General features: G+C 42.3%; 1 protein-coding gene across 1 annotated transcript in view; it reads left to right on the top strand.

Annotated features, from left to right (window-relative positions):
• The first annotated feature begins 15,116 nt into the window (after positions 1-15,116).
• The window catches only part of LOC103197876 (nucleoside diphosphate kinase B), a 16,129-nt gene continuing 5,090 nt past the window's right edge, over positions 15,117-26,155 (top strand). The window contains exons 1-3 of the mRNA XM_042781122.1: positions 15,117-15,242; positions 17,613-17,714; positions 19,014-19,126. Of these exons, the coding sequence (XP_042637056.1) occupies positions 15,117-15,242; positions 17,613-17,714; positions 19,014-19,126 (341 nt within the window). The remainder of the gene's footprint in view (positions 15,243-17,612; positions 17,715-19,013; positions 19,127-26,155) is intronic.

Below are 26,155 nucleotides of genomic sequence, written 5' to 3'. Positions count from 1 at the left end.
CTACCACCAGCTGCCCAGCCACTCAACCAGGCCCAGCCAAGTTGACACACAAACCGAACTATCACATTGACTAACCAGCCTTTGGCACATTTCATTATAATACTTTACTCTGTCCTCTAGAGCTGCCCTTTGAAATCTTCTGTTCACATCTTTTACTTCATCATTTCTTCTTTTGGCTTTAGCTACTGTCCTTTCAAGAGCAAGTTTCAGAGTCTCTTCTAACATCCATTTGGGTCTTCTCTTCCTGATCTGTCTTATAAATAACATTTTGCTTTCTTCATGTATGATTTTCTTGATGTCATCCCACAACTCGTCAGGTCTTCGGTCACTGGAAAATCAAAGGGGAAGAACACACTCAGCATTTCTCAAGCGTAAAGAACTGAAGAAAAAAATTCAAGCCTTGAGCTGCAATACTGAAGATTCTATGGGCAAATGTTGAATGGTGCAGGAAACATCAAAAGAAGATTAAAGGAATACACAGAATCATTGTGCCAAAAATAATTGGTTGATGCTCGAGAATTTCTGGAGGTAGCATCTGATCAAGAATCAATGGTATTGAAGAAAGAAGTCCAAGCTGCACTGAAGGAACTGGCAAAAAAACAAATCTCCAGGAATTGATGGAATACTTTACTGAAATGTTTCAACAAATGGATGCAGTGCTAGAGGCATTCACTTGTTTGTGCCAAAAAATTTGGAGGACAGCTACCTAGCCAACTGTCAGGAAGAGATCAATATTTGTGCCCATTCCAAAGAAAGGTGATCTAACAGAATGTGGAAATATTAAAACAATATCATTAATATCGCACATAAGTAAAATTTTGCTAAAGATAATTAAAACATGATTGCAGCAGTACATTGATAGGGAACTGCCAGAAATTCAAGCCAGATTCAGAAGAGGATGTGAAATGAGGGATATCATTGCTGATGTCAAATGGATATTGGCTGAAAGCAAAGAATACTGTTGTTGTTATTGTTGTTACATGCCATCGAGTCGGACCCGACTCATAGCGACCCTTCCTTGGGTTTCCAAGGCAGTATCACTACGGAAGTAGATTGCCCCTCTTCGTTCCAAGGGCAAAGAATACTAGAAAGATGTTTATTTGTATTTTGTTAACTATGCAAAGGCATGTGACTGTGTGGATCATAGCAAATTATGGATAGCATTGTGAAGAATGGGAATTATGGAACACTTGATTGTGTTCATGAGGAACCTTTACATAGATAAAGAGGCCGTCATTTGAACAAAACAAGGGGATACTGCATGGTTTAAAATCAGGAAGGATGTGTGTCAGGGTTGTATCCTTTCACCATACTTATTTAATCTGTATGTTGAGCAAATAATCAGAGAAGCTGGTTTATATGAAGAAGATCATGGCATCTAGATCAGAGAAAGACTCACTAACAACTTGCGATATGCAGATGATACAACCTTGCTTGCTGAAAATGAAGATTTGAAGTGCTTACTGATGAAAATCAAAGACTACAGCCTTCGATATGGATACAACTTAACATAAAGAAAACAAAAATCCTGACAACTGGACCAATAAACAATATCATGATAAATGGAGAAAAGGTTGAAGTTGTTCAAGATTTCATTTTACTTGGATCCACAGTCAACACCTATGGAAGCAGCAGTCAAGAAATCGAAGGACATATTGCATTGGGCAAATCTGCTGCAAAGGACCTCTTTAAAGTGTTTAAAAGTGAAGATATCACTTTGTAGACTAAAGTATGCCTAACCCAAATGGTATTTTCAATAGCTTTATATGCATGTGATAATGGGACAGTGAATAAGGAAGACTACAGAAGAATTGATGCTTTTGAATTTTGGTATTTGTGAACAATATTGAAGGTGACATGGACTGTTAGAAAAATGAACAAATCTGTCTTGGAAAAAGTACAACCAGAATGTTCTTTAGAAGTGAGAATGACCACACTTTGTCTCTCATACTTTGGTCATGTTCGTAGAAGGGACCAGTCCCTGGAGAAAGATATCATGCGGGGTAAAGTCGAGGGTCAGTGAAAAAGGGGCAGACCCCCAATGAGATGGATTGACAGAGTGGCTGCTATGATGAGCTCAAGTATGGCAGAGATTGTAAGGATGGCACGGGACCAGGCAGTGTTTCGTTCTGTTGTAAATAGTGTCACTATTAGTTGGGATCGACTTGATGGCACATAACAACAACAGCATAACCTAGCCTAACCTGACAATATAAAAGGCACTATAATGATAACATTTTAGAAGTTATAGATTACATGGCATTTAGTCCCAAACTGAGGCCAGCAAGCCTCCTGCCAAAAGGCACTCAGCTTTCTCACTCCATGTGCCAGGAAGCCCACTGCTCTGTCTTGGGCTGGGCTCTACTGCTATGCTTTCTCTGCCATTGCTTCTCACTGACTCTCTGTGTCTCTGGAAAGTGTTCCAGCTCTCTCTGCCTCCTAGGGTGAGGAGGTTCAGTAGAGGGATTTCAGGTCCAAAGGAAGTAATCTACTCCTGGCTCTTTTTTTTTTTTTTGATGGTAGTGAGATTCCCTTTCCACCTCTGGGATGACTCATTTTAAGCCTAGCAGACCGCAAAACTGGCCAATCCTCACGTTAGAGCTCCACACACCTTATTTGCACAGTTCCACCCCAACGAGGGTGCTATGTACTTTATTTACATTATTAACAATGTATCCAATCCCCTTTCTGGGCCATAAACACCTCATATTTGCATAGTCCTACCCAGTTATCTAGTGGGAGTCACAAAGACCGTGGCTAGAAGAGCCATATTAAATAATTCACTGCACTGCAGATACCCACCAGGCCCATGACAGAGATTCCCAGTAAGGGTGTTGGAGAGTCAAACCACATGAAAGTAAGTGGGGGATTAATGTTAAATCGCCACTTTGAATGTTGAGCCTCTTCATCCACATAATCTTTTCCCCCAAGAGAGGTTGAACCTGAAAGAATATACCAGGGCAAGCATAGAGACTGTTACAGGCAAAGAACCCCTGGTTTTGCTAATGGCTTTATTATGTCTAAGCTTAGAAAGTGGAAACAAGAGGTTTGTACGACAGTATACAAATAATTGGGAAGATGGTCTGGAAGCTCAAGGAGAAAAAGATTAATGGAATTAGTGTCACTGTTAGGACTTCCTGCGTGGCACAAATGGTTAAGCACTCCACTGCTAGCCTAAGGTTGGTGGTTTGAACCTACCCAGAGGTGCCTCAGAAAATAGTCGCAGCGATCTGGTCCTGAAAGGTCACAGCCTTGGGAACCCGATAGAGCAGTTCTGAATACTTGAGCTGCTGTAAATCAGAATCAGAGTATACTCTGAATACATGGGCTGTCATGAATTAGAATCAAGAGCAGAAAATGCAGGAGTATTAAAGGAGGACTATAAAGTTGAACACAGAAAAATGATGGCTGCTTTAATTTGGGTTGGATTATGATTATTAAAGGAGGTCTTGTGGCACAGTGGTTAAAGGGCTCAGCTGCTAACCAAAACTGCCAACCTGTTGTCAGCAGTTCAAACCCCCCAGCCGTTTCGTGGGGGAACAATGTAGCAGTCTGCTTCCATAAAGATATTCAGCCTTGGAAACTATGGTATAGTTCTACTCTGTCCTATAGAGTTGCTGTAAGTCAAAATCAACATGACAGCAATAGATTTTTTTGGTTTTATAATCGTTAAGGTCTCATTTGGCGAGGAAAATCTACGATTTCTGATCTCATTATATTCTATCATACTATGGTGGTTGCAAATGTGAGTACTGGGGAAAGAGTACTATGGATTCACAGCCAGGCTCTACCACTTACTAGTTTTGTGGGCTTGGACAAATAAGTTAATCTCTTTGTGCCTCAGTTTCCCCATCTGTAAAATAGCAATAGGAAGAGTACACACCTCATGTGGTTGTTGCACCAGACTGTGTTCAGAGTCTTTTATGACTTCCTTCCCAAGTTAGCAAAGAATGCAGGTTCCTCTCTGCATTCCATTGGGAATCAGGGCGTCAGAAGCATGGAGGTGGTAGTTTCTCTGTGTGCATTTGAGAGCCAGAAACAGACATATGACCTGTGTGTGGGTTTTGTGATACATAGGCAGTTGTCTTCACTAAATGAGCCTGGTGTGTGATTTGTAGTTTGACTCTGGAGTCAAAGGTGGGAGGGTTCATACTTTATTCCTGATTATGGACAGTGAAGAGTCCTTGAGGGCTCATTCCCAATTAGAGTTATGAATGTTCTCTCTTTGCTCTGCATCCCAAGATGCTTTTGTGTTTCTCACACATGGGCATAATACACATAGACATTAGTTCTGATTCCTGAAATCATTAATAACAGGATGGTCATGACCTGAATCAATTCCACTCTTTGCACTGCATTAGAGTGTCTTGCTGGGCTTGAGGTGCATTTTAAAACTATCGCGTCATCTCCTTGTCTCCCAGTATGATTTTTTTGCAACCTATAGTAATCCCCCCATGGAAGTGAGACCTGTAAATAACATCTTATGCATAGTGAAGCAGAACATACATGGTTAAGAGCCCAATAGCCTGGCTTTAAATCCAGATTCTGCTTCTTCTAGCTGTCTGAACTTGAGCAAGTTACTCACCCTCCATGAGCCTTTGTTTCCTTACCTGAAAAATAAGGATGATAATAGGAACTATCTCATAAAGTGGTTGTGAGGATTCAATAAGTTAATACAAGTAAAGCACTTTGTGCTTGACACAGAGCAATGTTCCAATAAATGTTGGCTAATAACATTATGAATTTTTGTGTAACAAATGAGTGTAATTATCATCCTGTTTTTTTTTTTAATATTTTTTAAAGTCTACATATCATCTTTATGCAGATAATTAACACATCTCTCTTCAGGTCTAGCATCTCTTCTGAATCCCAGACAAATGTTTTCAATTAATTATTGCACATTTCCTCTCTTGCATCACCATTCATCAAGTTCAACATTACACCACACTCATCTTGCTCCAGCTGGCTCCCTCTGGTCTTCCCTATTTCTATTAATATCGTTACTGTCACTATTTCTTAGGTGTAAAATTTTGTCATTCATAGGTATAAAAAAATAAGCTGACATTTATTATTTACTATGTGCCAGACACTGTTAAATTTTTATTGTATTATTTTACATAATTCACACAATGATCTCATGATGTATAGGCTATTGTTTCCCCATTTAACCCATATAGAAACTGAGGCTTAGAGAGGTTGAATAACTTGTTCAAGGTCACATAACTAATTAGTAGCTGGGCCAAGAATCACACCCACATTTTTTGAACAACAGATCCTATGCTCTTAAGCACTAATATTACTATGATCTGGTACCTCCTTATTCCTCCTCATTTATATCTAATCAATCCTCAGCTTATCAGTTTATCCTAGAAATTCTATCAGAAACATATTCCTCTGATTATTCTAATCAGGAGGACCTGATCTTTTCATAAGGATGATGATGTCAGCAGCCTCCTAATGTGTCTCTTTGCTTCCATTCTCTCCCCCATCGATCCATCCTCCCCCCATGTACCAGTGTAATCTTGAATTGGGTTGTCTATTTGAGTCCGTTTGTTTCTCTGTAAATGAGTGAATTAGACAACCTCAGCAATCTTTCAAGTTCTAGAATTGGAAGATTTTTCTAATAAGTCACTATCCTATCCTGAAAGCTTCAATGGTTTACCATTAACTACAGGCTAAGATCTAAACATGGCATTAGGATTGGAGGAAGAATATTAACCTGGGATATGCAGATTATACAACTTTGCTTGCTGAAAGTGCAGAAGACTTGAAGAACTTACTAATAAAGATTAAAGGCTTCAGCCTTCAGTATGGATTACACCTCAACATAAAGAAAACAAAAATCCTCACAACTGGACCAATAAGCAATATCATGATAAACAGAAAAAAGATTGAATTTGTCAGGGATTTCATTTTACTTGGGATCCACAATTAACATCTATGGAAGCATCAGTCAAGGAATCAATCGACATATTGCATTGGGTAAATCTGCTGCAAAAGACCTCTTTAAAGTGCTAAAAAGCAAAGATAGTACTTTAAGGACTAAGGTGTGCCTGACCAAGCCATGATATTTTCAATCACTTCATATGTATGCAAAAGCTGGACAATTAATAAGAAAGATTGAAGAAGCATTGATACATTTAAATTATGGTGTCATTAAAGTATATAAAATATACCATGGACTGCCAGAAGAATGAACAAATCTGTCCTGGAAGAAGTACAGCCGGTATGCTCCTTAGAAGTGAGGATGGTAAGACATTGTCTCACATACTCTGTACGTGTTATCAGGAAGGATCAGTCCCTGGAGAAAGCCATCACGCTTGGTAAAGTAGAGAGTCAGCAAAAAAGAGGAAGATGCTCAACAAGATGAATTGACAGCAATGGGCTCAAACACCAATGATTGTGAGGATGGCACAGTACCAAACAGTGTTTCATTCTATTGTACGTAGGGTCACTATGAGTTGGAACTGACTTGCTGGCACCTAACAACAACAACAACAAGAAGATCTAAACGTCTCAGGCTAGCATTTGCAATAGATCTTAAATTCTAAAGCACTTGGTTTGTGTATTGGACTGCTAACCAAAAGGTCACTGGTTCTAACCCACCAGCCATTCTTTGGGAGAAAAATGAGGCAGTCTGCTGCCATGAAGATTTACAGCATTAAAAACACTGTGGGGCAGTTCTATTCTGTTCTATAGGGTTGCTATGAGTTGGAATTGCCTCAAAGACAGTAGGTTTGGTTTCTCAATGGGTTTGGTTTGTGCAAGGCAGTGGTCTATAGCAGGAGCCCTAACTCTATTTTGAGTCTTGACATAAGTTCAGATGCCATTTGAGTTGTGTTATTTCTCCAATGCCTGCTTATCATTAAACCAACAACGTGACTATGCTTAGACAAATCAGGGCAAGCCCTGGGAGGTGCAGTTTGCTCTCAAGCTTACACAAAAAACTAGGGAACTTGTCTTGGTGTGTCCTTAATGATTTACTGAAAATAGCTGCATCTTATCTCATTAAGTTAAAAGTTGGGGTCCTGGTGATTATGACTCAGGGGGCAGGTTCATGAGTCATACCCAGACCACCACATAGAAAACCCAGAACCAATCCATGACCTTTTACAACCTGATATTATGTATGTGAAGGGCTCTGGTGGCAGTGGATAAAGCATTTGGCTGCCAACCAGAAAGTTGGTGGTTCAAATGCACCAGCCGCTCTGATGAAGGAATATGAGGCAACCTACTTCCGTAAAGATCCACAGCCTTGGAAACCCAATGGGGGTCGCTATACATCAAAATTGACTCGATGGCAGTGGGTTTGCTTTGGTTATTGTGTATGCATCCTAGTCATGGTTCTTTTCCCGCCCTGTAGTCCTGCCCGTGACAGTGATGGATTGACCTGCCACCAACCATGATCTTGTGATGGATTTCTTTGTTCTCTATCATATAATGGACTCCATGATTGTGAGTCAGGGGGTTCCATTTGACCTGTGCACACTGTACCTGGTGATAGCTTCCTTCATCTGGATGATTAGGTTTGTTTTGCCTTTGACCTGTTTAAAGCTTAATAAAAGGTTCTCTATAGAATATATTTGAATCTGGGGCTTTTTTTCCCCCCAGTACACATTCAGGGTTTGTCACTAATCTGATGCCTCTACCCACACTGTTCCATTGATTCTATTGCAGTGTCTGATTTGTTTCTCAGAAATGTCCTAGTTTTTCCTGCGTGAAGTCTTTGTTTTTGACTAGTTTCCTGAACCTCCTACCTTTACAGACTTCATCTACCATCCATCCTCTTTCTGTGTATACAAATCCTACCTCATCTATAAAATCTTTCCCTACTCCCTCAAGGCAACCCGGTGGCCACTCTATAATATTTAATACTATTAATGCAGTCCACTAAACATTAGTCCTATTATTATTATTATTATTAATATATTTTTTCTAGATGTTGTTGTTGTTGTTGTTTGCCATCGAGTCGGCCCCAACTCATAGCGACCCCTCCTTGGGTTTCCGAGGCAGTATCACTACGGAAGATAGTTAGGTTTATTTATTTATTTTTAACAATAGTTACACAGTGGCATCTCATTACCCAGGATTTTCAACCACAGGTCTGATCCTTTTATTAACATTAAAAATATTCCTAAACAAATTCCCTTTCTGTTTTTTTAAAAATACATTTTATCGAAATATAATTTATGAACAGTAGAATACACAAAACTAAAGTAACATGGGTCAGTGCATTTTTTTTTTTTTGCAGTGTTTCCTCCCCTCCGCTCCCACACCAACAAAGAAAGTTTCCTTCCATATATAAACCTTTCCTTGACTTTTTACAATAATGAACTAATACTGTATTTGGCCTTCTGTGATTGACTTATTTCACTCAGCATAATGCCCTCCAAGTTCATCCATGTTATGTGGTGTTTTGTAGATTCTACATTATTCTTTAGTGTTGCATAATATTCCATTGTGTGTATGTACCATAGTTTGGGTATCTACTCTTCTGTTGATGGGCATGTAGGTTGTTTCCATCTTTTTGCTATTGTAAATAGTGCTGCGATGAACATGGGTGTGCATATATCTCTTCTTGTCCTGGCTCTCACTTCTTTAGGATATATACCTAGTAATGGGATTGGTTGGTCAAAGGGTATTTCTAATTCCAGCTTTTTAAGGAATTACCATACTGCTTTCCACAGTGGTTGTATCATTTTACAGTCCCACCAGAAGTATATGAGAGTCCCAACCTCTCCACATCCTTGCCAGCATTTATTATTTTCTGTCTTGTTGAACCTTGGCATTAGTGCTGGGGTGAGATGGTGTCTCATTGTTGTTTTGATTTACATCTCTCTGATGGCTAATGATCGTGAGCCTTTCTTCATGTATTTGCTGGCTGCCTGAATATCCTCTTTAGTTAAGTGTCTGTTCATGTCTTCTTCCCATTTTTTAATTGGATTGTTAATCTTTTTGGTGTTGAGGTGTTAGAGTTTTCTATAAATTCTAGAGATAAATCCCTTGTCAGATATGTCATTGCCGAATATTTTTTTCCCAGTCTGTAGGTTCTCTTTTGACTCTTTTGGAGAAGTCTTCGGAAGCACATAAAAATTTAATTTTTAGAAGGTTCCATTCATCTGGTTTCTCTTCTGCTGTTTGTGCATTTTGGGTTATACTTGATAGTCTATTTATGCCATATATTGTTGTTGTTGTTGTTTTGTGCCATCGAGTCAGATCCGACTCATAACGACCCCTCCTTCGGTTTCTGAGACAGTATTTATGCCATAAATTAGGGCCCCTAAATTTGCCCCATCTTTTCCTTAGGAACTTTATAGTTTTAGGTTTCACATTTAAGTCTTTGATCCATCTGGAGTTAGTTTTTGTGTATGGTATGAGGTACAGATCTTGTTTCGTTTTTCTGCAAATGGATATCCAGTTTTGCCAGCACCATTTGTTAAAGAGACTATCTCTTGCCCGTTTAATGGATTTCAGCCCTTTCGGATCTATTTCTGGGTTCAATTCTGTTCCACTGTCTATGTGTCTGTCGTTGTACCAATACCAGGCTGTTTTGACTACTGTGGCTGTACCCTATTATTATTTTTGCTGGAAGTGCATTCAGTTTGCCGCTGTTTGCCAAGTAATGGGTGGAAAGCCAGGGCAAAGGAATGATCTGTTGCCTGAGGTAGTGAATTCCTGTTCTTGAGGGTTTCAAGGCTGGCTGACCTCCTCTTGCCAGGGTTTCTGAAGAGGGGATTAGTCCATATGCCCATTAAGATTACTTTTAGCTTTAAATTTGTCTTGGAGGAAAAGAATCTTTTGACTCTTAGAGCAAAGCAAAAGGATTTATTGAAAGCACAAGAATATTCAAATGGAGAATCATCAACTCCCATATGTGGAGACCATGAATTCGAGGGATGACTGTTTCATGAGGACTTAGGAGTTAACAGTAAAGAATATTTTGATTGCCTAGCTAATGTAAGTTCTTCTGATTGGCTATTTTTGGTAAATCATTGAGGACATACCCAGGCAAGATCTTTATGTGATCACTTTTCTGCATACTAGTTAATCTACTTTCAATTCTATTCTTTCTGAGGTCAACCTCCCCCTCTTTTGTTTACCCACAAACAGTCATGGGTCACCTTCTCAGAAACAGAAGCACAGCCTATTACTAAATGGAATTTGAATCAGACTTTGTGTAAGCCATTTTAATTATGTCAAACACTCCAAATTTTGGAATGCTTTTACATATTTCTGAAGAACCTCTAATACAATGGGCTATGACAGCAGTCTATACCAAACTGCCCTAATAGAACATGCTGCCACTTGCTGGCGCCTTCTGTCTTGACTAATCACAGGGCTAATATTCCTTAGTTACATCTTAGTTAGATTTGTGTACAGGTTAACAGCTTGTTGGCAGGAAGCAGAAGTTAAGAAGAACAAGAGAGTGGGCCCTGGATCAGTCATTTTACTTTGTTTGAATGTCCTGTGATTTGGACTCCATGGAAAATTCCATAAAGACTTAGTTTTCTGATTAGCTTTGCAGAAATATTTACCTTTGGAAGCCAAGAGGGTTATGTTTAGAATTGAGAAAGGGTCAGGGTGAAATCATGTAACTAGGATGGCAAAGGATGAGACCTTTCTGTTTTCTACTCCCCACCTCCCTTCCCCAGTATTTACCTGGGCAAGATCCTACCCACCTAATAAGGCATAAATGATCAATTTGAAAGAATCTAGTTTTAGGATGAAAAGCCCTGGTGGCACAATGGTTAAACACTGGGCTTCTAACTTAAAGGTCAGTGGTTGGACTCTACCAGCTGCTCCACAGGAGAAAGATGCGGCAGTCTGCTTCTATAAAGATATCAGCCTTGGAAACTCTGTAGGCAAAATTACGCTGTCCTGTATGGTCACTATATGTCAGAATTGAATAGAAGGCAATGGGTTTTGTTTTGATTTATAGCTCTCCAATTGTTTTAGTAGCTTTTGTCAAAAATACTCCTGATTCCAGTTCTGTTCCCAGCCTCATCCTTTCTCCATACAGCTGCCAGAACTTTTTTCAAATAATATTTTATTGTATTTTAGGTGGAAGTTTACACAGCAAACTAGGTCCTCCTTTAACAATTTTTTTATACAAATTGTTCCGTGCCATTGGTTACAATTTTTATATTGTCAGCATTCTCATTATTTCCATTCTGTTTGTTCTTTTTCCATTGATCTAGCTTCCCCTCCCCGACTCTTGCCTTCTCATCTTTGCTTTTGGGTAACTGATGACTGTTTGATCTCAAGTAGAAAAGTATTTAAGGGAGCACATTACTCATGGGTGATCATGTTTATTTTATAAGCCAGTTTATTATTTGGCTGAAAAGTAGCCTGAAGAAATAGCTTCAATTCCAAGTTCAAAGGGTATCTTAGGGTGATAGTCTCAAGGGTTCCTCCAGTCTCTTTTAGGTCATTAAGTCTGGCTTTTTATAGGAATTTGAGTTTTGTTCAACTTTTTCCCTTTCTATCTTGGACCTTCTATTGTGTGCCTGGTCAGAACGGTAGGTAGTGGTAACTGGGCACTGTGTAGTTCTTCTGGTGTCAGGTTAGAAGAGGTTGTGGTTCCTGTGGGCTCTCAGTTCCTTGGAAGGAAGATTGAGCAATCTACTTCTGTAGTGACACTGCCTCGGAAACCCAAAGAGGGGTCTCTATGAGTCGGGTCCGACTCGACGGCACATAACAACAACAATGATTAGTTCCACGGACTAGTTTCCTCTTTGAGCCTTTGTTTTCCTCCATTCTCTTTTGCCCTGTTTGAATAGAGACTAATAGTTGTATCTTACATGGCCACTTGCAAGCTTTTAAGACCCCAGATGCTACTCACCAAACTAGGATGTAGAACACAATCTTTGTGAAGTATATTATGTCAATTGATGAAATTATCCCCCAAGACTATGGCCCTAAGCCTTTTGACCCAGTAAACTAATGCTGTGAGTTATTTGGATATGTCTAGGACGCTTCCATAACTGTGGCCCCTGTGGTTTGTTATATATGCAGATATATGTGCAGGACACACAAATGTGTGTATACATATGCCTACAGACACACCTGGGAGCTCTGGTGGCATAGTGCCTAAGGTATTTGACTGCTAGCCAGAAGGCTGGCAGTTCAAACCCACCAGCCACTCCTCAGAAGGAAGATTGGGCAATCTACTTCTGTAGTGATACTGCTTGGAAACCAAGGAGGTCCTGCTATGAGTCGGATCCGCCTCAATGGCAGTGAGTTTCATTTTCGGTTTTATAGATACCCCTATACACACATGTGCATTTACTCACATATGCCTTCCTACACACATATCTGCATTCATATCTACTTTTGTAAACCACACACATATTTTTTGGTTGTTGGAAAATCGTATATATCACAGCATTTACCAAAATTATCCCTTTTTCTCATATACTTCTTAGTGTCTTTATTTACCTTGGTCAGGTTGTGCTGACTTCACCCATATTTGGGATCGCCTTTCCCATTACCAAAAGTAACAATTATCTCCTATCTAGAAAGTTATTCTCCCTCTCATTCCTGGTAACCATCAAAGAACTTTGCTTTCTCTGTGTGTATCTTTTCTAGACTATTTAAAATAGTGTGACCATACAATATTTGTCTTTTTGTGAGTATTTAACTCAGTATAATGTCCTCCCAATTCATCTATGTTATGTTTGATGGACTGCTCATTATTCTTTATAGCTACACAGTAGTCCATCGCTTGTATATACCACAACTTGTTTATCACTTTCTCTGTTGATGGGCACTTAGGCTATTTCCATCTTTTTGCTATTCTGAATGATGCAGCAGTGAACTTAGGTGTGCCTATGCCTATTCATGTCACTGCTCTTAAATCTCTAGGATATATATTTAGGAGTGGGATTGCTGGATCATACCTACTTCCCTCCCTCACTTCATGTGGGTATATTCTATTGTCACCTCCCCAAAGAGATCTCCCCCACCAACGTTTAAAGTAGTCTCCCCCGGCAGTAACTTCCCCCTGCCCTTTTTCTTCACGTCACTTATATAATGCCGTATCATATAACATAGCAGTTTATTTGCTCGTCTATTTTTTTTTCCTTACACAACCCTACCATAAGTTCCAAGAGAATTTACAGCTACATCCCTAGAATAGTGCTTCGCACATAGTAGGTACTCAATAAATAATCACAAGACTGATGGAAAGAAGGAATGACTACGCATAAACTCATCTGTCAGGCGGTCCTTCAATCTTCATACAAGGTCTGAGCGCCCCCTCTTGGTGGAGTCAATTTGCTCGCGAACGAAGGAAGTGAGTCACATAATCTTAAAAAAAGAGCGAGCTGGAGAGGGAGTCTGTACCGGAAGAGCATGAAACTAGTGCCGGAAGTTAAGCAAAGGAAGGCTGCTCCCTAGAATGACATCCTACCCACAAAAGGAAGCGTAACCGAATGGTGTTCTGCAAAACAGGCTCTCCGACGTCCGGTTTGGACAGAAGCGTTCCGCTCCGTTCTGGGCGGGGAACCACGTGGGGTAGGGGTGCGTTTCCGGTACAGCGACAGGTAAGAGTGTTGATTGAAGCCCAAGCAACTGGAGGGGTGAGAAGGGTTCGGGGTCCTGAAAACAAAGGAAGAGGAGTGGGGTCGGGGTGAAGAGGGTGAATGATTTTCGCACTGAGGGGCAGGAATGGGGCCTTGGATGGGAGGAAAGGGCCATGGAGCATCCATTGACAGGTGCATATCTGTCAGCGCACGTCCCACGCCACGTGGACTTGCCTTTCTCCGTAGCTGCCTTTCTCACTCCGCATTGAGGGCAGGAGTTGTGCATTATCTCTCCTGAGTACAGTGCCTGGTACATAGTTGGTGCTTAGTAAGACCTTGTGGAATGAATGACAGGAACACGTGCCGCGCGGTGGGAGCGGAGGGACACTTCTAGGGGCTAGTTCTGGTTCTTCAGCCCATTTTCTCCTGGGGAGACCCGCGCTTCAATTGGGATTCTCCACCCAGTCCCTGGGGCTTTATTTCTTTTTCTTTCCGGGAAGGAGTTACTCTCATTTAAGACATTTTCTTTGCTTATACTGAGTTCTAGGCTCTGTGCTTAAGTACTGGGGACAGACACAGGAGTAGGTAATCCTGTTCTGTATACAGGTCACAGAGCATTGATGAGACAGATACAGAAACAGAAAATTCAGATACGGTGTTATAATAGGTTAAATAAGTTACAAGAAGGCAGAGCCAGGAGGTGGTGATGCTGTCCATATCAGGGATTATCTTCCAAGATGAGGGATCTCCTCTTCTTCACTTACTGTGTTGTGACCGGGCCAGTCGTGAGCCCTGTTTCCTCTTCTGTAAAAGGAAGGATCTGGAATAGATCCTTTCTAGGCTTCCTTCCAACATGATGATCTGTGAAACTACAGTCCCATATTAGATACTACTATTAGCTGTAGTTCTTTCACAATCCACTGTTTACTGAGGAGTCAGAATATTCACTATATCTTAAGGGTACAATATAAATTGCGTAAGTTTGAGGCTGGAAATCTGGATTCCAGCCCTAACTCTGGTACTCTGCACCTGTGTTCCCACTTGTAAAATAAAGGCGTTGTAGTGAAACAAGCTCTAAAACCTCTTTCAGTTCTAATACTATGACCATGGCATGAGGTCAAGCTTATTTCATACTGCCTTGTACCAGATGCCATTTTCATATTATTGTTTTCCCCATCTGGATTATTGAGAAAGAAGGCTGGTGGTTCAAACCCACCAGCCACTCCTCAGAAGAAAGGTTGGGCAATCTACTTCCGCAGTGATATTGCCTTGGAAACTCAAGGAGGGGTTGCTATGAGTCAGATCTGACTTGATGGCAGTTAGTTTGGTTTTGGTTTACCTTAGTTTGCCACAGTGTTGGGCACACAATAGATGCTTAATAAGCGCTTTTTGAATTAAATGGGATAGAAATGACAGCCCCTTTGGGGTATTAATTCATAGATGAGGAGTGAGGGGAATTGAGATATTACCAGAGACATGGAGATGATGTGACAGATTTAAACCAGCTTTATGTGGTAATCCGCTTGAGAGGATAATAATGTGGGTAGGATATTCAGTGCTGGCTCTTTCATCCACCTGACTATCCCCAGAAATATGGCCAACAGTGAGCGCACCTTCATTGCCATCAAGCCTGATGGGGTCCAGCGCGGCCTTGTGGGAGACATCATCAGACGTTTTGAGCAGAAGGGATTCCACCTTGTTGCTTTGAAATTCATGCAGGTAAGTGGATTCCATTCTTCCTATTTTGACTCCTTGGTAGTATAGGAGAACATTGTGGGTTAACTTCCCTGTTTCTCTCTCCGTGGTAGTGTGTGGGCAATAATATCCTGAAACCTGGAAACTCCTCTGTGGCCCAGCATCGTGACTGAATCTTGGAACAAACCATGTTAATTGAGACTTTAGAAAATAGGCTCTCTTTTCCCTTAGCAGTGCAGAGTTCCACATATTACTGTAACACTATAATTTCTGACTCAGCGTGGGGCATGTTTGAGCTGGCCTCAAGCTTCATGAACAGATATATATTTTTTTCTTTTTTCTGAGCAGATAATTTTAGAGAACTTTTTTTTTTATTCCCTTCCTCTGAGGCAGGTTGTTTTTCAGCAAGGAACTATGTCCATTATCAATTACCACCACTTAATATCTAGTATATATTGGGCACCATAAGGACATGTGGGGGAGAACTAGTTTTGCCCTTAGGGAGCCCTTCTGAAACACCAGAGAACAGATACACCTGCAAGACATCTAGAGAGCAACATTTTATATAATTCTTGGCTGAAAATTTTTCTCTTTCAGGGTTTTATATATACTATCCCATTGCTTCTCGCTTGCATGATCTCTGCTGAGTAATCAGAGCTTGTTCTTACTGGCTGACCTTTGTATGTAATTTTTTGTTTCTCCTGTGCTGCTAGAGAGCAACATTTTAATAAATGCAAAGGATTCATTGGCCAGAACCCTTCTTCAAACAGATCTAAGAGATAATTCAGATTCCCAATGCAAATAAATTAAAGGCCTTTTTTTTTTCCCCCCACCAAAGGAATCAACTTTGGAGTCACCTGGTACATTGTAAACTTAATTTAATTTGCACTTTAATTCCTGTGTGATGTTTTAGCAAAACTGCTTTGATACAAAGGGGAGTTGATGGATGCTGAAGCTGAGGGGAGAGCATGATGAATTATTAGAGCCCGTGTTGGGCAAGGAATGCTTTCTAGGGGTTTTGCATATTAAATTAGGATTTGAAGGTAAAACGAAAGTATTGTTGATTAGGCTTTACTGTTTATTGGGTACTGGCAGAGGCATTCTCACAAATGCCTTCTTGTGTGGCTCTCATGACAGCCCGGAGAGGTAGGCTTTCCTATCCCTCTGGTTATCAGTGATGAGGAACCTGAGGCTTGCAAGGTTAAGTAACATGCCTGATAGCATAGAATTAGGAATGCAGCTGGGGCTTTAGCTCGAGTCCTTCTGATCTCTAAGTGTGTACATTTCTTTCTTTACACTGATCCTGTCAAGGACATGGATTTGGTGAAGAATGAAAGGAGAGAAAGAAAGGATAACTGCTATGAGTTAAAAAGATTATTTAAATCTAACAGGAGGAGGGAGGCAAAAACCAAAAAGTCTTGTGATTACTTCACAGACTAAAGATAGTTGGCACTGGTTTATAGAATTGAATGGGTACTCTGGTAAGGGAATGTGAAGTCCGTGATGTTGGGAGACAGCCACTGTAAAAGGTGAAGGAACAGGGTGTAGGGTAGATTGCTACCTTGGAATGGTCACATGGCCATATAATTTTACCTTGGTAAGGGATACTTAACCAGGCCCTGAACTATAGGATGTCCTAGATGTGTTTTCTGGCAATAAATCTCCACATTTGTGTATATCAATGAAGTCTGCAATATGCCTCATACATTGCAGTTCCACAGAACTGGAAAAACTAAGGGACCCCACTAGACCCTCAGCAAGAGTCTGTGCAATGGCAAAGAGTGAACCCAGCCAAGCTGAGCTGGAATTGCTAAACAGGTGGTTGGTGGTTAGCTGACTTGCATTATACCCACATACCAGCCTTGCAGTGTGAGAGATTCTAATTCACTCTTCAGCAATATTATTTATTATTAGATGTCACGTATTTTAGGTGGCTTGTAGATACCTCTTGAAATTGCTTGGTCACCACACTGGGTCTTTCTCTTCTAAATAAATGTGAAGCATTCCTGGCAAGTGACATGGTGCAGTTTACTACTCATCAAATGCCAGGACTACCTCCCTCTAACATTTTAACTAGTGCTTGCTCTGGGGATGCAAATTCATTGTATTAGTTTCCCTGTACATAAAATGAGATGGCTGGATTTACTCCTAAAGTTCTGTGGCTTTATTCTGATCAGTCAAGGCCAATAGAAGGGAAATTGGTACAAAACTGAAGAAGTACTTTTAGTCTCTGCCATTGCTTCCCATGTCATATGGAGAATAAATTTGGTTATAACAGTTAGGAAGCTGAGAGCTCATGCTTTTAAGAGCAGGATGGGTGCATGGGAATTAACTAGATTGCTGGTTCTATAATAGTTTTGGGGACCAATTCTCATCCTCTACCCTGTGGAATAGGCTTCTGAAGACCTTCTCAAGGAACACTACATTGACCTGAAGGACCGTCCATTCTATGCTGGCCTGGTAAAATACATGCACTCAGGGCCAGTGGTTGCCATGGTGAGTATGCATGTGGCATGCTGGTATGAATGACTCAGTTGGGAGGATGTAATTCCTGCTTCTGATGCAAGGTCCTCACTGATGAACTGGAAACTGGAGCTGGGGCATTAGAGTTGGGCTCTCTGACCCACCAAACATAAGGTGCATTTGCTTTCTGAAGTGAAGACCCATGACTGAGAAAGATCATTAGAGACTTGCCTAACTGTAAGTTTCTAAAGGATGGGAAGATTGCCTCCTGTTTATTGCAGTAATTCTTCACCAAATAATTAACAGTTGTTAACTCTGGGCAGGCTCTCTTCTTGACACTGGGATATAGTCACGAATAAGAATAGGTGTCTGCTTTTATTGTTTATCCTTCTTCAAGGAATGGTGGTGGTGGTGGTGGTGATGAGCAGACAATAAATAAATTAAAAAATCTACATATCAGCTGCCTAAAGCACTTGACTGCTAACTAGAAGGCTGGCGGTTCAGACCCACCAGCCACTCCTCGGAAGGAAGATGGGGCAATCTACTTCCATAGTGATGCTGCCTCGGAAACCCAAGGAGGGGTCGCTATGAGTCGGGTGCGACTCGACGGCACATAACAACAACAACACATATCAGCTAATGACTAGTGATATATTCAGAATTGAAAGAGGATGATGTAATGGCTAGGGACCACTTTAGACTGGGTGGTTAAGGAAGGCTTTCCAAGGAAGAGATTGTGAAGCCAAGATGTGAATGACAATGAGGAGCCAGCCATGCACAAAATCATAGTGAGGATCATGCCTGACCAATGAAACAGCATGTGCAGAGGCCCTGAGGCGGGAAGGAACTGTTGGCTTTTTAAAGTACATAAGAAGGTCAGAATGGCTGACGCCTGGTGAGTGAGAGGGAAGGTAGGAAGGGATGAGTTCAGAAGTGTGGGTAGGGGTTCATGGCTCATGTATAACAGAGTTGGGAAGATATATACTTGACGGTTTAAAAAGGCCACTCTGGCTGCTGTGTCAAGAACGGGTTGTAAAAAGGCAAGAGTTAGGGCAAGGAGACCAGTATTCCCAGTGCTGGAGCAAGTAAGTGCTCTATAAAATATTTGTTCAATGAATGAATGCTATCATAAGGAGGCTTTTTTTTTTTTTTTTAAATGTTTGTTTATTTTTTTTATTTTTGCAGTGCTCTCTCCTCTCCCCTCCCACCCCTGGAAACCAACAAAGAAACTTTCCTTCCATATATAAACCTTTCCTTTTTTTTTTGAATTAGTAGTTTCCAGGTTTTTGCTAAGATTTTCTTCCTTGACCATATCTTCTGTTGTCCTTGGAGGTCTGGGAGGGGCTGAATGTTGTAAAAACTGGCCGAGTGATGCTTGGGGAGACCAACCCTGCTGACTCCAAGCCTGGCACCATCCGTGGGGACTTTTGCATTCAAGTTGGCAGGTGAGATTTGGTGTTTATTACCCTTTTGCAAAATCCAAGTTAGTTGCTGGAAGAATTTGGGTTTCTGAGGCTGGGGATGGACAGGAGACAAGATGCAGGTCAATTTAAATATATATATATAGGAGCTCTGGTAGCATAGTGGATAAGGCACTTGACTGCTAACCAGAAGGCAGGCGGTTCAAACCCACCAGCCACTCCTCAGAAGGAAGGTTGGGCAATCCTACTTCCGTAGTGATACTGGCTCGGAAACCCAAGGAGGGGTCGCTATGAGTCGGGGCCGACTCGACGGCAAACAACAACAACAACAACAACAACAACATATATATAGTATTGTGTTTTACATGAAAGTTTACACGGCAAATTAGGTTCCCCTTTAACAATTTATATATAAATTGTTCCATGCCATCGATTATAATTTTTACAATTTGTTTAAATATTAATTCTCATTTCCATTCTGTTTGTTCTGTTTCCATTGATCTAGCTTCCCTTCCCCTCTTTGCCTTTTCATATTTGCTTTTGGGTAACTGTTGACTATTTGATCTCAAATACTTAATTGTTTAAGGGAGCACATTACTCATGAGTGATAATGTTTATTTTATAAGCCAGTCTATAAAGATAACCGGCTGAAAGATAACCTGAAGAAATAGCTTGAATTCTAAGTTCAAAGGGTATCTTAGGGTGATAGTCTCAGGTTCCTCTAGTCTCTATTGGTCCAATAAGTCTGGCCTTTTATAGGAGTTTGAATTTTGTTCAATATTTCTCTCCCATTCTATCTGGGACCTTCTATTGTGTGCCTGGTCAGAATTATAGGTAGTGGTAACTGGGCACTGTCTAGTTCTGGTGTTAGGTTAGGAGAGGTTGTGGTTCATGTGGGCTCTTTAGTTCCGTGGACTAGTTTCCTCTTTGAGCCTTTGTTTTCCTCCATTCTCTTTTGCCCTGTGTGAATAGAGACCAGTAGTTGTATTTCAGATGGTCACTTGTAAGCTTTTAAGACCCCAGATGCTACTCACCAAACTAAGATGTAGAACATAATCTCTGTGAAGTATATTATGCCAATTGATGAAATTATCCCCCAAGACTGTGGTCCTAAGCCTTTTGACCCAGTAAACCAATTGCTGTGAGTTGTTTGGATGTGTCTAGGATGCTTGCATAACTGTGCCCCCTGTGGTTTGTTATATGTGCAGATATATATGCAGGACACACAAATGTGTGTATACATATGCCTATAGACACACCTATACATGCGTGTGCATTTACTCACATATGCCTTCCTACACACATATATGTATTCATATCTACCTTTGTAACCACACACGTTTTTTTTTTTTTGGTTGTTGGAGAATTGTATATATTGTAGCATTTACCAAAATTATCCATTTTTCCCATATACTTCTTAGTGTCTTTATTTACCTTGGTCAGGTGCTGGCTTCACCCATAATTGGGATTGTCTTTCCCATCACCGAAAGTAACAATTATCTCCTATCTAGAAAGTGATTCCCCCTCCTTCTCCCTCTCATTCCTGGTATTCATCAAGAACTTTGCTTTCTCTGTGTGTATCTGTTCTAGACTTTTTATAATAGTGTGACCGTACAATATTTGTCTTTTTGTGATTGACTTATTTAACTCAGTATAACATCCTGTCTATGTTATGTCTGGTGGACTGCTCGTTATTCTTTTACAGTTGCACAGTATTCCGTTGCTTATACGTACCACAATTTGTTTAGCGATTCATCTCTTGATGGGCACTTAGGCTATTTCTTTTTGCTGTTGTGAACAGTGCTGCAGTGAACATAGGTGTGCATGTGTCTATTTGTGTCACTGTTCTTACGTCATGCAGGTTGATTTTTAATCAGAGTTCATTCTTCTCCTCTCTAGTAAGTTGGTGTTTGACTTTGAGGTCTTTCTGCCATTAGTCACCAGCATCTCTGTGCCTATGCCTCTGTTGAGACTGTAGAACCTGGTACCAATGCACTTTGCTTGTGTGAGTCTTTCCTCAGGGCTCTTGCTTCATCCATCCGTGTTGCTAGGATAGGAAGGGCATTCTTCATCCTTCCATTAATGGCAGTCATGGGTTTTTTCTTTTGATATTGTCTAATGTGCAAGGGGAATCCCTGGGTGGTGCAGATGGTTAAGCACTCAGCTGCTAACCAAAAGGTTGGAGGTTCTAGGCCACCTAGAAGTCCCTCAGAAGAAAGGCCTGGAAATCTGCTTCTGAAAACCAGCTGTTGAAAACCCCATGGAACAGAGTTCTACTCACTCCCATGGGGTTGTCATGAGTTGACAGGAGCGTTTTTGGTTTTTAAATGTACATGGAGCTTTGGCTTTTTCTGCTGGCAATGGGAGGGGTGTTTCTGGACAGTTTCATCCTGATAATGTGGCCATTTCTTTCCCCACCCAGGAACATTATTCATGGCAGCGATTCTGTGGAGAGCGCAGAGAAGGAGATTGGCTTGTGGTTTCACCCTGAGGAGCTGGTAAATTACAAGAGCTGTGCTCAGGACTGGCTCTACGAGTGACATGAAGGCAGGCCACAGAAATTTTGCCATTCCACTTCCCGTCTCTTCCACAGGCAGGGGACCAGGTTGTAGCAAACCTACTTATTTCCGGAGACTTCCTTATAATGCAGAGGGAAACTTTTGAAGCTATGAATGCTCCTTGTACAGTGTTACCTGCTACCATCAGATTAAAATGTTTCATCCCGATTCAAGGAGTTGGTTATTTTGTATTGCTACATTGCTTTGTATTCTTTTTCTCATTTTCATGTATTCTGAATAACTTAAGGTAATAGCCAAAAACCAAAAACCTACTACCATCAAGTCGATTCCAATTCATAGTGACCCCTAGTAGGTTTCCAAGGCTGTAAATCTTTACAGAAGCAGACTGCCTCATCTTTCTTCCTGCAGTGGCTGGTGGGTTTGAACCACTGACCTTTTGGTTAGCAGCCAAATGCTTTAACCACCTGTGGTGGTTACGTTTGTGTGTCAACTGGCTGGGCCTGGTTGAGTGGCTAGGCAGCTAAATGTTGTTATTCCCCATGGTGAGATTAGTAATTAACTCATATACGGGAAGCAAACCACATACCCAAAGTGGGTATGTGGTTTGCTTCCCGTATATAAGAAGCAGCTTTGGGAATGGTCTCTAGCTTATGGCATGCTTAGACCCTACATGTAGCTGTGTCATTGTTCAGCAGTCTGCCATGCTCTGCCGACCTTGGGACTTAAAATGGACTTAAATTAATGACCTGTCGTGTGGTTTGGTAACATCGGGACTGTGCCATTTTATTTGTCGCCTTGGGCTTCTTAGCCTCAGTAGCCAGTGGCTGCCTGAGTGAAGAGATGCCTGTAGCTTCAGTGGGCCGGGGGCAAGAGGCAGAGCTGAAGCCCATGGTCGAGGGGCTTCACACAGCCCCTAGAGCCTGGCACTTGGAACTCGGACTTCTAGCCTCCCAAATTGTAAGAATAAACTCCTGTTTGTTAAAGTCATTCTATTTGTGGTATATTCTTGTCAGAGTGGTACTAGGTAACCAGAACACCACCACACCACCAGAGCTCCTTATGAGGTAATAGAGAGTACAAGTAATACATAAATTATTTATACTGGCCTGAAGGATACATACAGTGTTCCACATTTGATGTCCCTTTTCCCCTACTCTTGGCACCGAGCCAGTCAACAGACATCTGTCTATTCAGGATCTGCTAGGTTGCCAAGACTGGACTGGGAGCAGAGGATTCTTCAGAAATAAAAAATTTCTGTTCTTGACAAACTTTCAGGGACTCAAGTGGATTAGGGAGCCTGAGAAGTTCCACACTCCAAAAATTAGAAGTGTTATGTGTTCAGTAAGCGTAGGTCCCTGGGATGGCCTCAAAAGAAGAGAAGAAATCTTATAAATAGCTTTGATTTGTGAAGTATTGATTTGGGTGCTTTAACAGAGAGAAGGATAGGAATTTACTTCTCTGTTATTTAAAAGTAAGCAAGTAGATGGGGGTGGGGGTCGTAAACGCTAATCCTTGTGATTGTCTAGGGAATCAGTTTCTTTTATTTATTTACTTTTATTGTGATTTAGGTGAAAATTTAGAGCAAATTCACTTTCCACACAGCAGTTCACATACACTTTGTCTCATGACATTGACCGCAATTCACCACAATGCAACAGCTCCCCTCCCACTTCCTCCCAACAGTCACCTCTTCCCTGTGTCCATCCCTCCATGCACCCCTGCCCCCTGAGCTCTCTCCCTGTGCATAAACAGCCCTTCTTTCTTCCATGATTGTTCTGGGAGTCAGTTTCTTTCTAACCAATCCATGATGGATTACCACCCTGTGGCTACCTTAGGCAAGTTTGGAAGTGGAAGGAGCTTCTTCCTTTTAAGGGTACAACCTGAATTTACTACTCTGATTTCCCCTCACATCCCATTGGTCAGAACTTGGTCACATGGTTGTACCTAGCTACAAAAGAACCTGGAAAATGTTATCTTTAGCTGGGCAGCCATGTGCTCAGATAGAAGTCAAGGTTCTACTATGAGAAAAGAGAACACAACTGTGTATCTTTGCCATAAGATTTAGCAGGTTTTCTTTCTGGGTATTTTCCCAGTTTATCAGGGTGCCAATTAGAAGCAATTGAGGAGTCCTGGTGGTGCAGTGGCTAAGTGTTTGGTTGATAACCGAGAGGTCAGCAGTTTGAACCTGCCAGCCATTCCATGGAAGAAAGATGTGGCAGTCTGCTTCTCTAAAGATTCCAGCCTTAGAAACCTTATGGTGCCACTATACTCTCTATAGAGTTGGTATGAGTTACTGGCATTTTTTTTTTTTTTTTTTTTTTTTTCTTTTTCTGCTGTAGCAGCAATAGAGGGGTAGGGACTTCTCAGGAGGGGAGAGTTGGGATGGGGCTACCTTTTCTTTGGGGGCATCTAATGGCTAGATATATATTCGTTTGACATAAAGTGTGACCTCTTTGTTTTATGAGGTGAAATGAGAGTCCCAGGATTTGTGAGGAGTTAATATGTGTAATGAAATAGGGTTTTCTCTACCCTAGTTAAGGTCAGTCTTTCTAGGAAGGAAAGGAGACATGAAAGCCAGAGAGCTGGCACTGACTGTACAGTGAGTGAGTAGGTATCACTGTCCTGACCAAGGAACATACAGCTTTCTAGAGAGATCTCATGAAGTTGCCAGGCCCTTTCCCACAGTTGACATTTGATAACTCAGAAAAGGAACCCAAATGGAAGCTCACTTCAGACGGAGGCCAAAGGAAACAGTGGTTGTCTACACTAGAATGGGGGTGAAAGTCATTTCCGGTGCACTTGCTGAATGCCCCTGCGGCTATAATTTTGGAAAGCCAATAGGTGTAAGAGAGGTCTGAGTTCCCATCTTATCACACAGTTCTAGGTTGTCAGGCCAGTGCTAGGAACACAAGGGTGATGTGATCATCACACATGATGTGATTCCTGTGGGTAGCTCCGTGTTGGGAGGAAAACAGATAGGAGCACAAACCATCTCAGAGCAGTAAACAAGGCCGTACAGGTATTAGTGCTGGGTGAGCTGAGGGAGGGATGTGCTGACTCCTCTAGGGGGCCAGGCAAGTCTTTACAGAGGCTGTTGCACCTGAACTGTTGTGTGCTACTGAGTGAGTTCAGATTCATAGCGAGCTTACAGGACAGAACGTCCCCTTAGGGTTCCCTGGCCTGTAATTTTCAGGTTGCAAGGTCTTTCTCCCACTGAGCCTCTGCATGGGTTCAGATCCCCAACCTTTTGGTTAGTAGCCTAACTCCCTTAACAATTGTGCCATCCGGGCTCTCTATTTCTGAACTACTTGGCCCTAAAGGTGGCTAGGGGTTTGCCAGACAGAGAGAAGGTGGCAAAAAGATGGCAGGCCTGGTTCCTAGGAGAGAATCTAGGTGCCCTTAATAAGGGTAAGTGTGTCTTAGGTTAACCTGGATAACCTGACCACACAATCATGGGGGGCTTCATCTCAGGGTGGGAATGGGGTGGCTAAGTTGAGGCTAGAAAGGTAGATGGGGAGCCAGGCAGGGAGTGTACAGGGTATACTGTGAAAAGCAAGGTGAACGCCATCCTGTAGGACGTGGGAAGTCATCAAAGAAGATCAGGTGAGTGAGTGAAGTGTCCAGGGAGGCTCCACGTGAGGGGCCGTTGGGAAGTTGCCCAATAATTTAGATGAGAGGTAGAGGGCTTGTCCCTGGGAGCAAGCAGAGGGCATGGAAAGGGAAGGCTGGATTTTAGAGTAGGTAGGTTAGATCTCCGTGGATGGGATGAAGGAGACTGAATGTCAAGCTTCTACTCTGGGTGCCCAGGTGGATGGTGGAAACACATGGCATTGACTGAGGTAAAGAACTGAAGACCAGGAGCAGGTTTTGGGGGGTGTGTATGTTGTGGGTGTGTGTCTTGGGAACTTGTAGGGGTGGCGGAGGTAATGAAAAGATAAGTTGGATTAGGGATGTGGGACACTCAGATGTAGAACAAATCACTTCCTGCCTCTGGATCCCTCACCAGCGAACCAAAGGCGTGGACCGGGAAAGGCGCAGAGCCTGGGCAATGTCATACGACCGCGTCCCGGCACCGCGGGTTGGGCGGCGGGGCCCTCCGGGGTGTGGCCGCCTTGCGTCCCGCCCCGTGCCCCTCCTTCGAGGACTGCTCCCGGGTCGGGTGGTCGCTCAGGGTCTCAGCTCCGGCACCGCCAGCAGCGCACCCGCCGCCCGCTCCCCTGCCAGCTTTCCCGGTAAGTTGGCTGCGGTGCTTTCTCTCTCCGACCCCGCCCCTCCCCCCCGCCGCTCAGGTCCCCTCACACGCTTGTGCCGCGTCGAGCGAACCCTGTCTGCTGACGCCCTATTTTAGAGGCCTCTGCGCCGTGCCCGAGTCCGGGTTCCCCGCCTGGCTCTGCACTCCCCCGGTACCCCTGCTGTGCCCCCTCCGCATCTCTCGGGATCTGCGCTGGGGCTGCAGCCTCCCGGCCCCGCAGGGCGGAAGCGGCGGGGGAGCCACGTGTCCTCCGGCGGTTGGGGGCCGGCGCGCCCGGCGGCC

This window comes from Orycteropus afer, unplaced genomic scaffold (assembly GCF_000298275.1).
Source record: "Orycteropus afer afer isolate SDZICR_OR568_19922 unplaced genomic scaffold, OryAfe1.0 scaffold00085, whole genome shotgun sequence".
Taxonomy (NCBI): Eukaryota; Metazoa; Chordata; class Mammalia; order Tubulidentata; family Orycteropodidae; genus Orycteropus; species Orycteropus afer.
The sequence above is the reverse complement of the archived record's forward strand: the minus strand, read 5'-3'. Positions and strand labels throughout refer to the sequence as shown.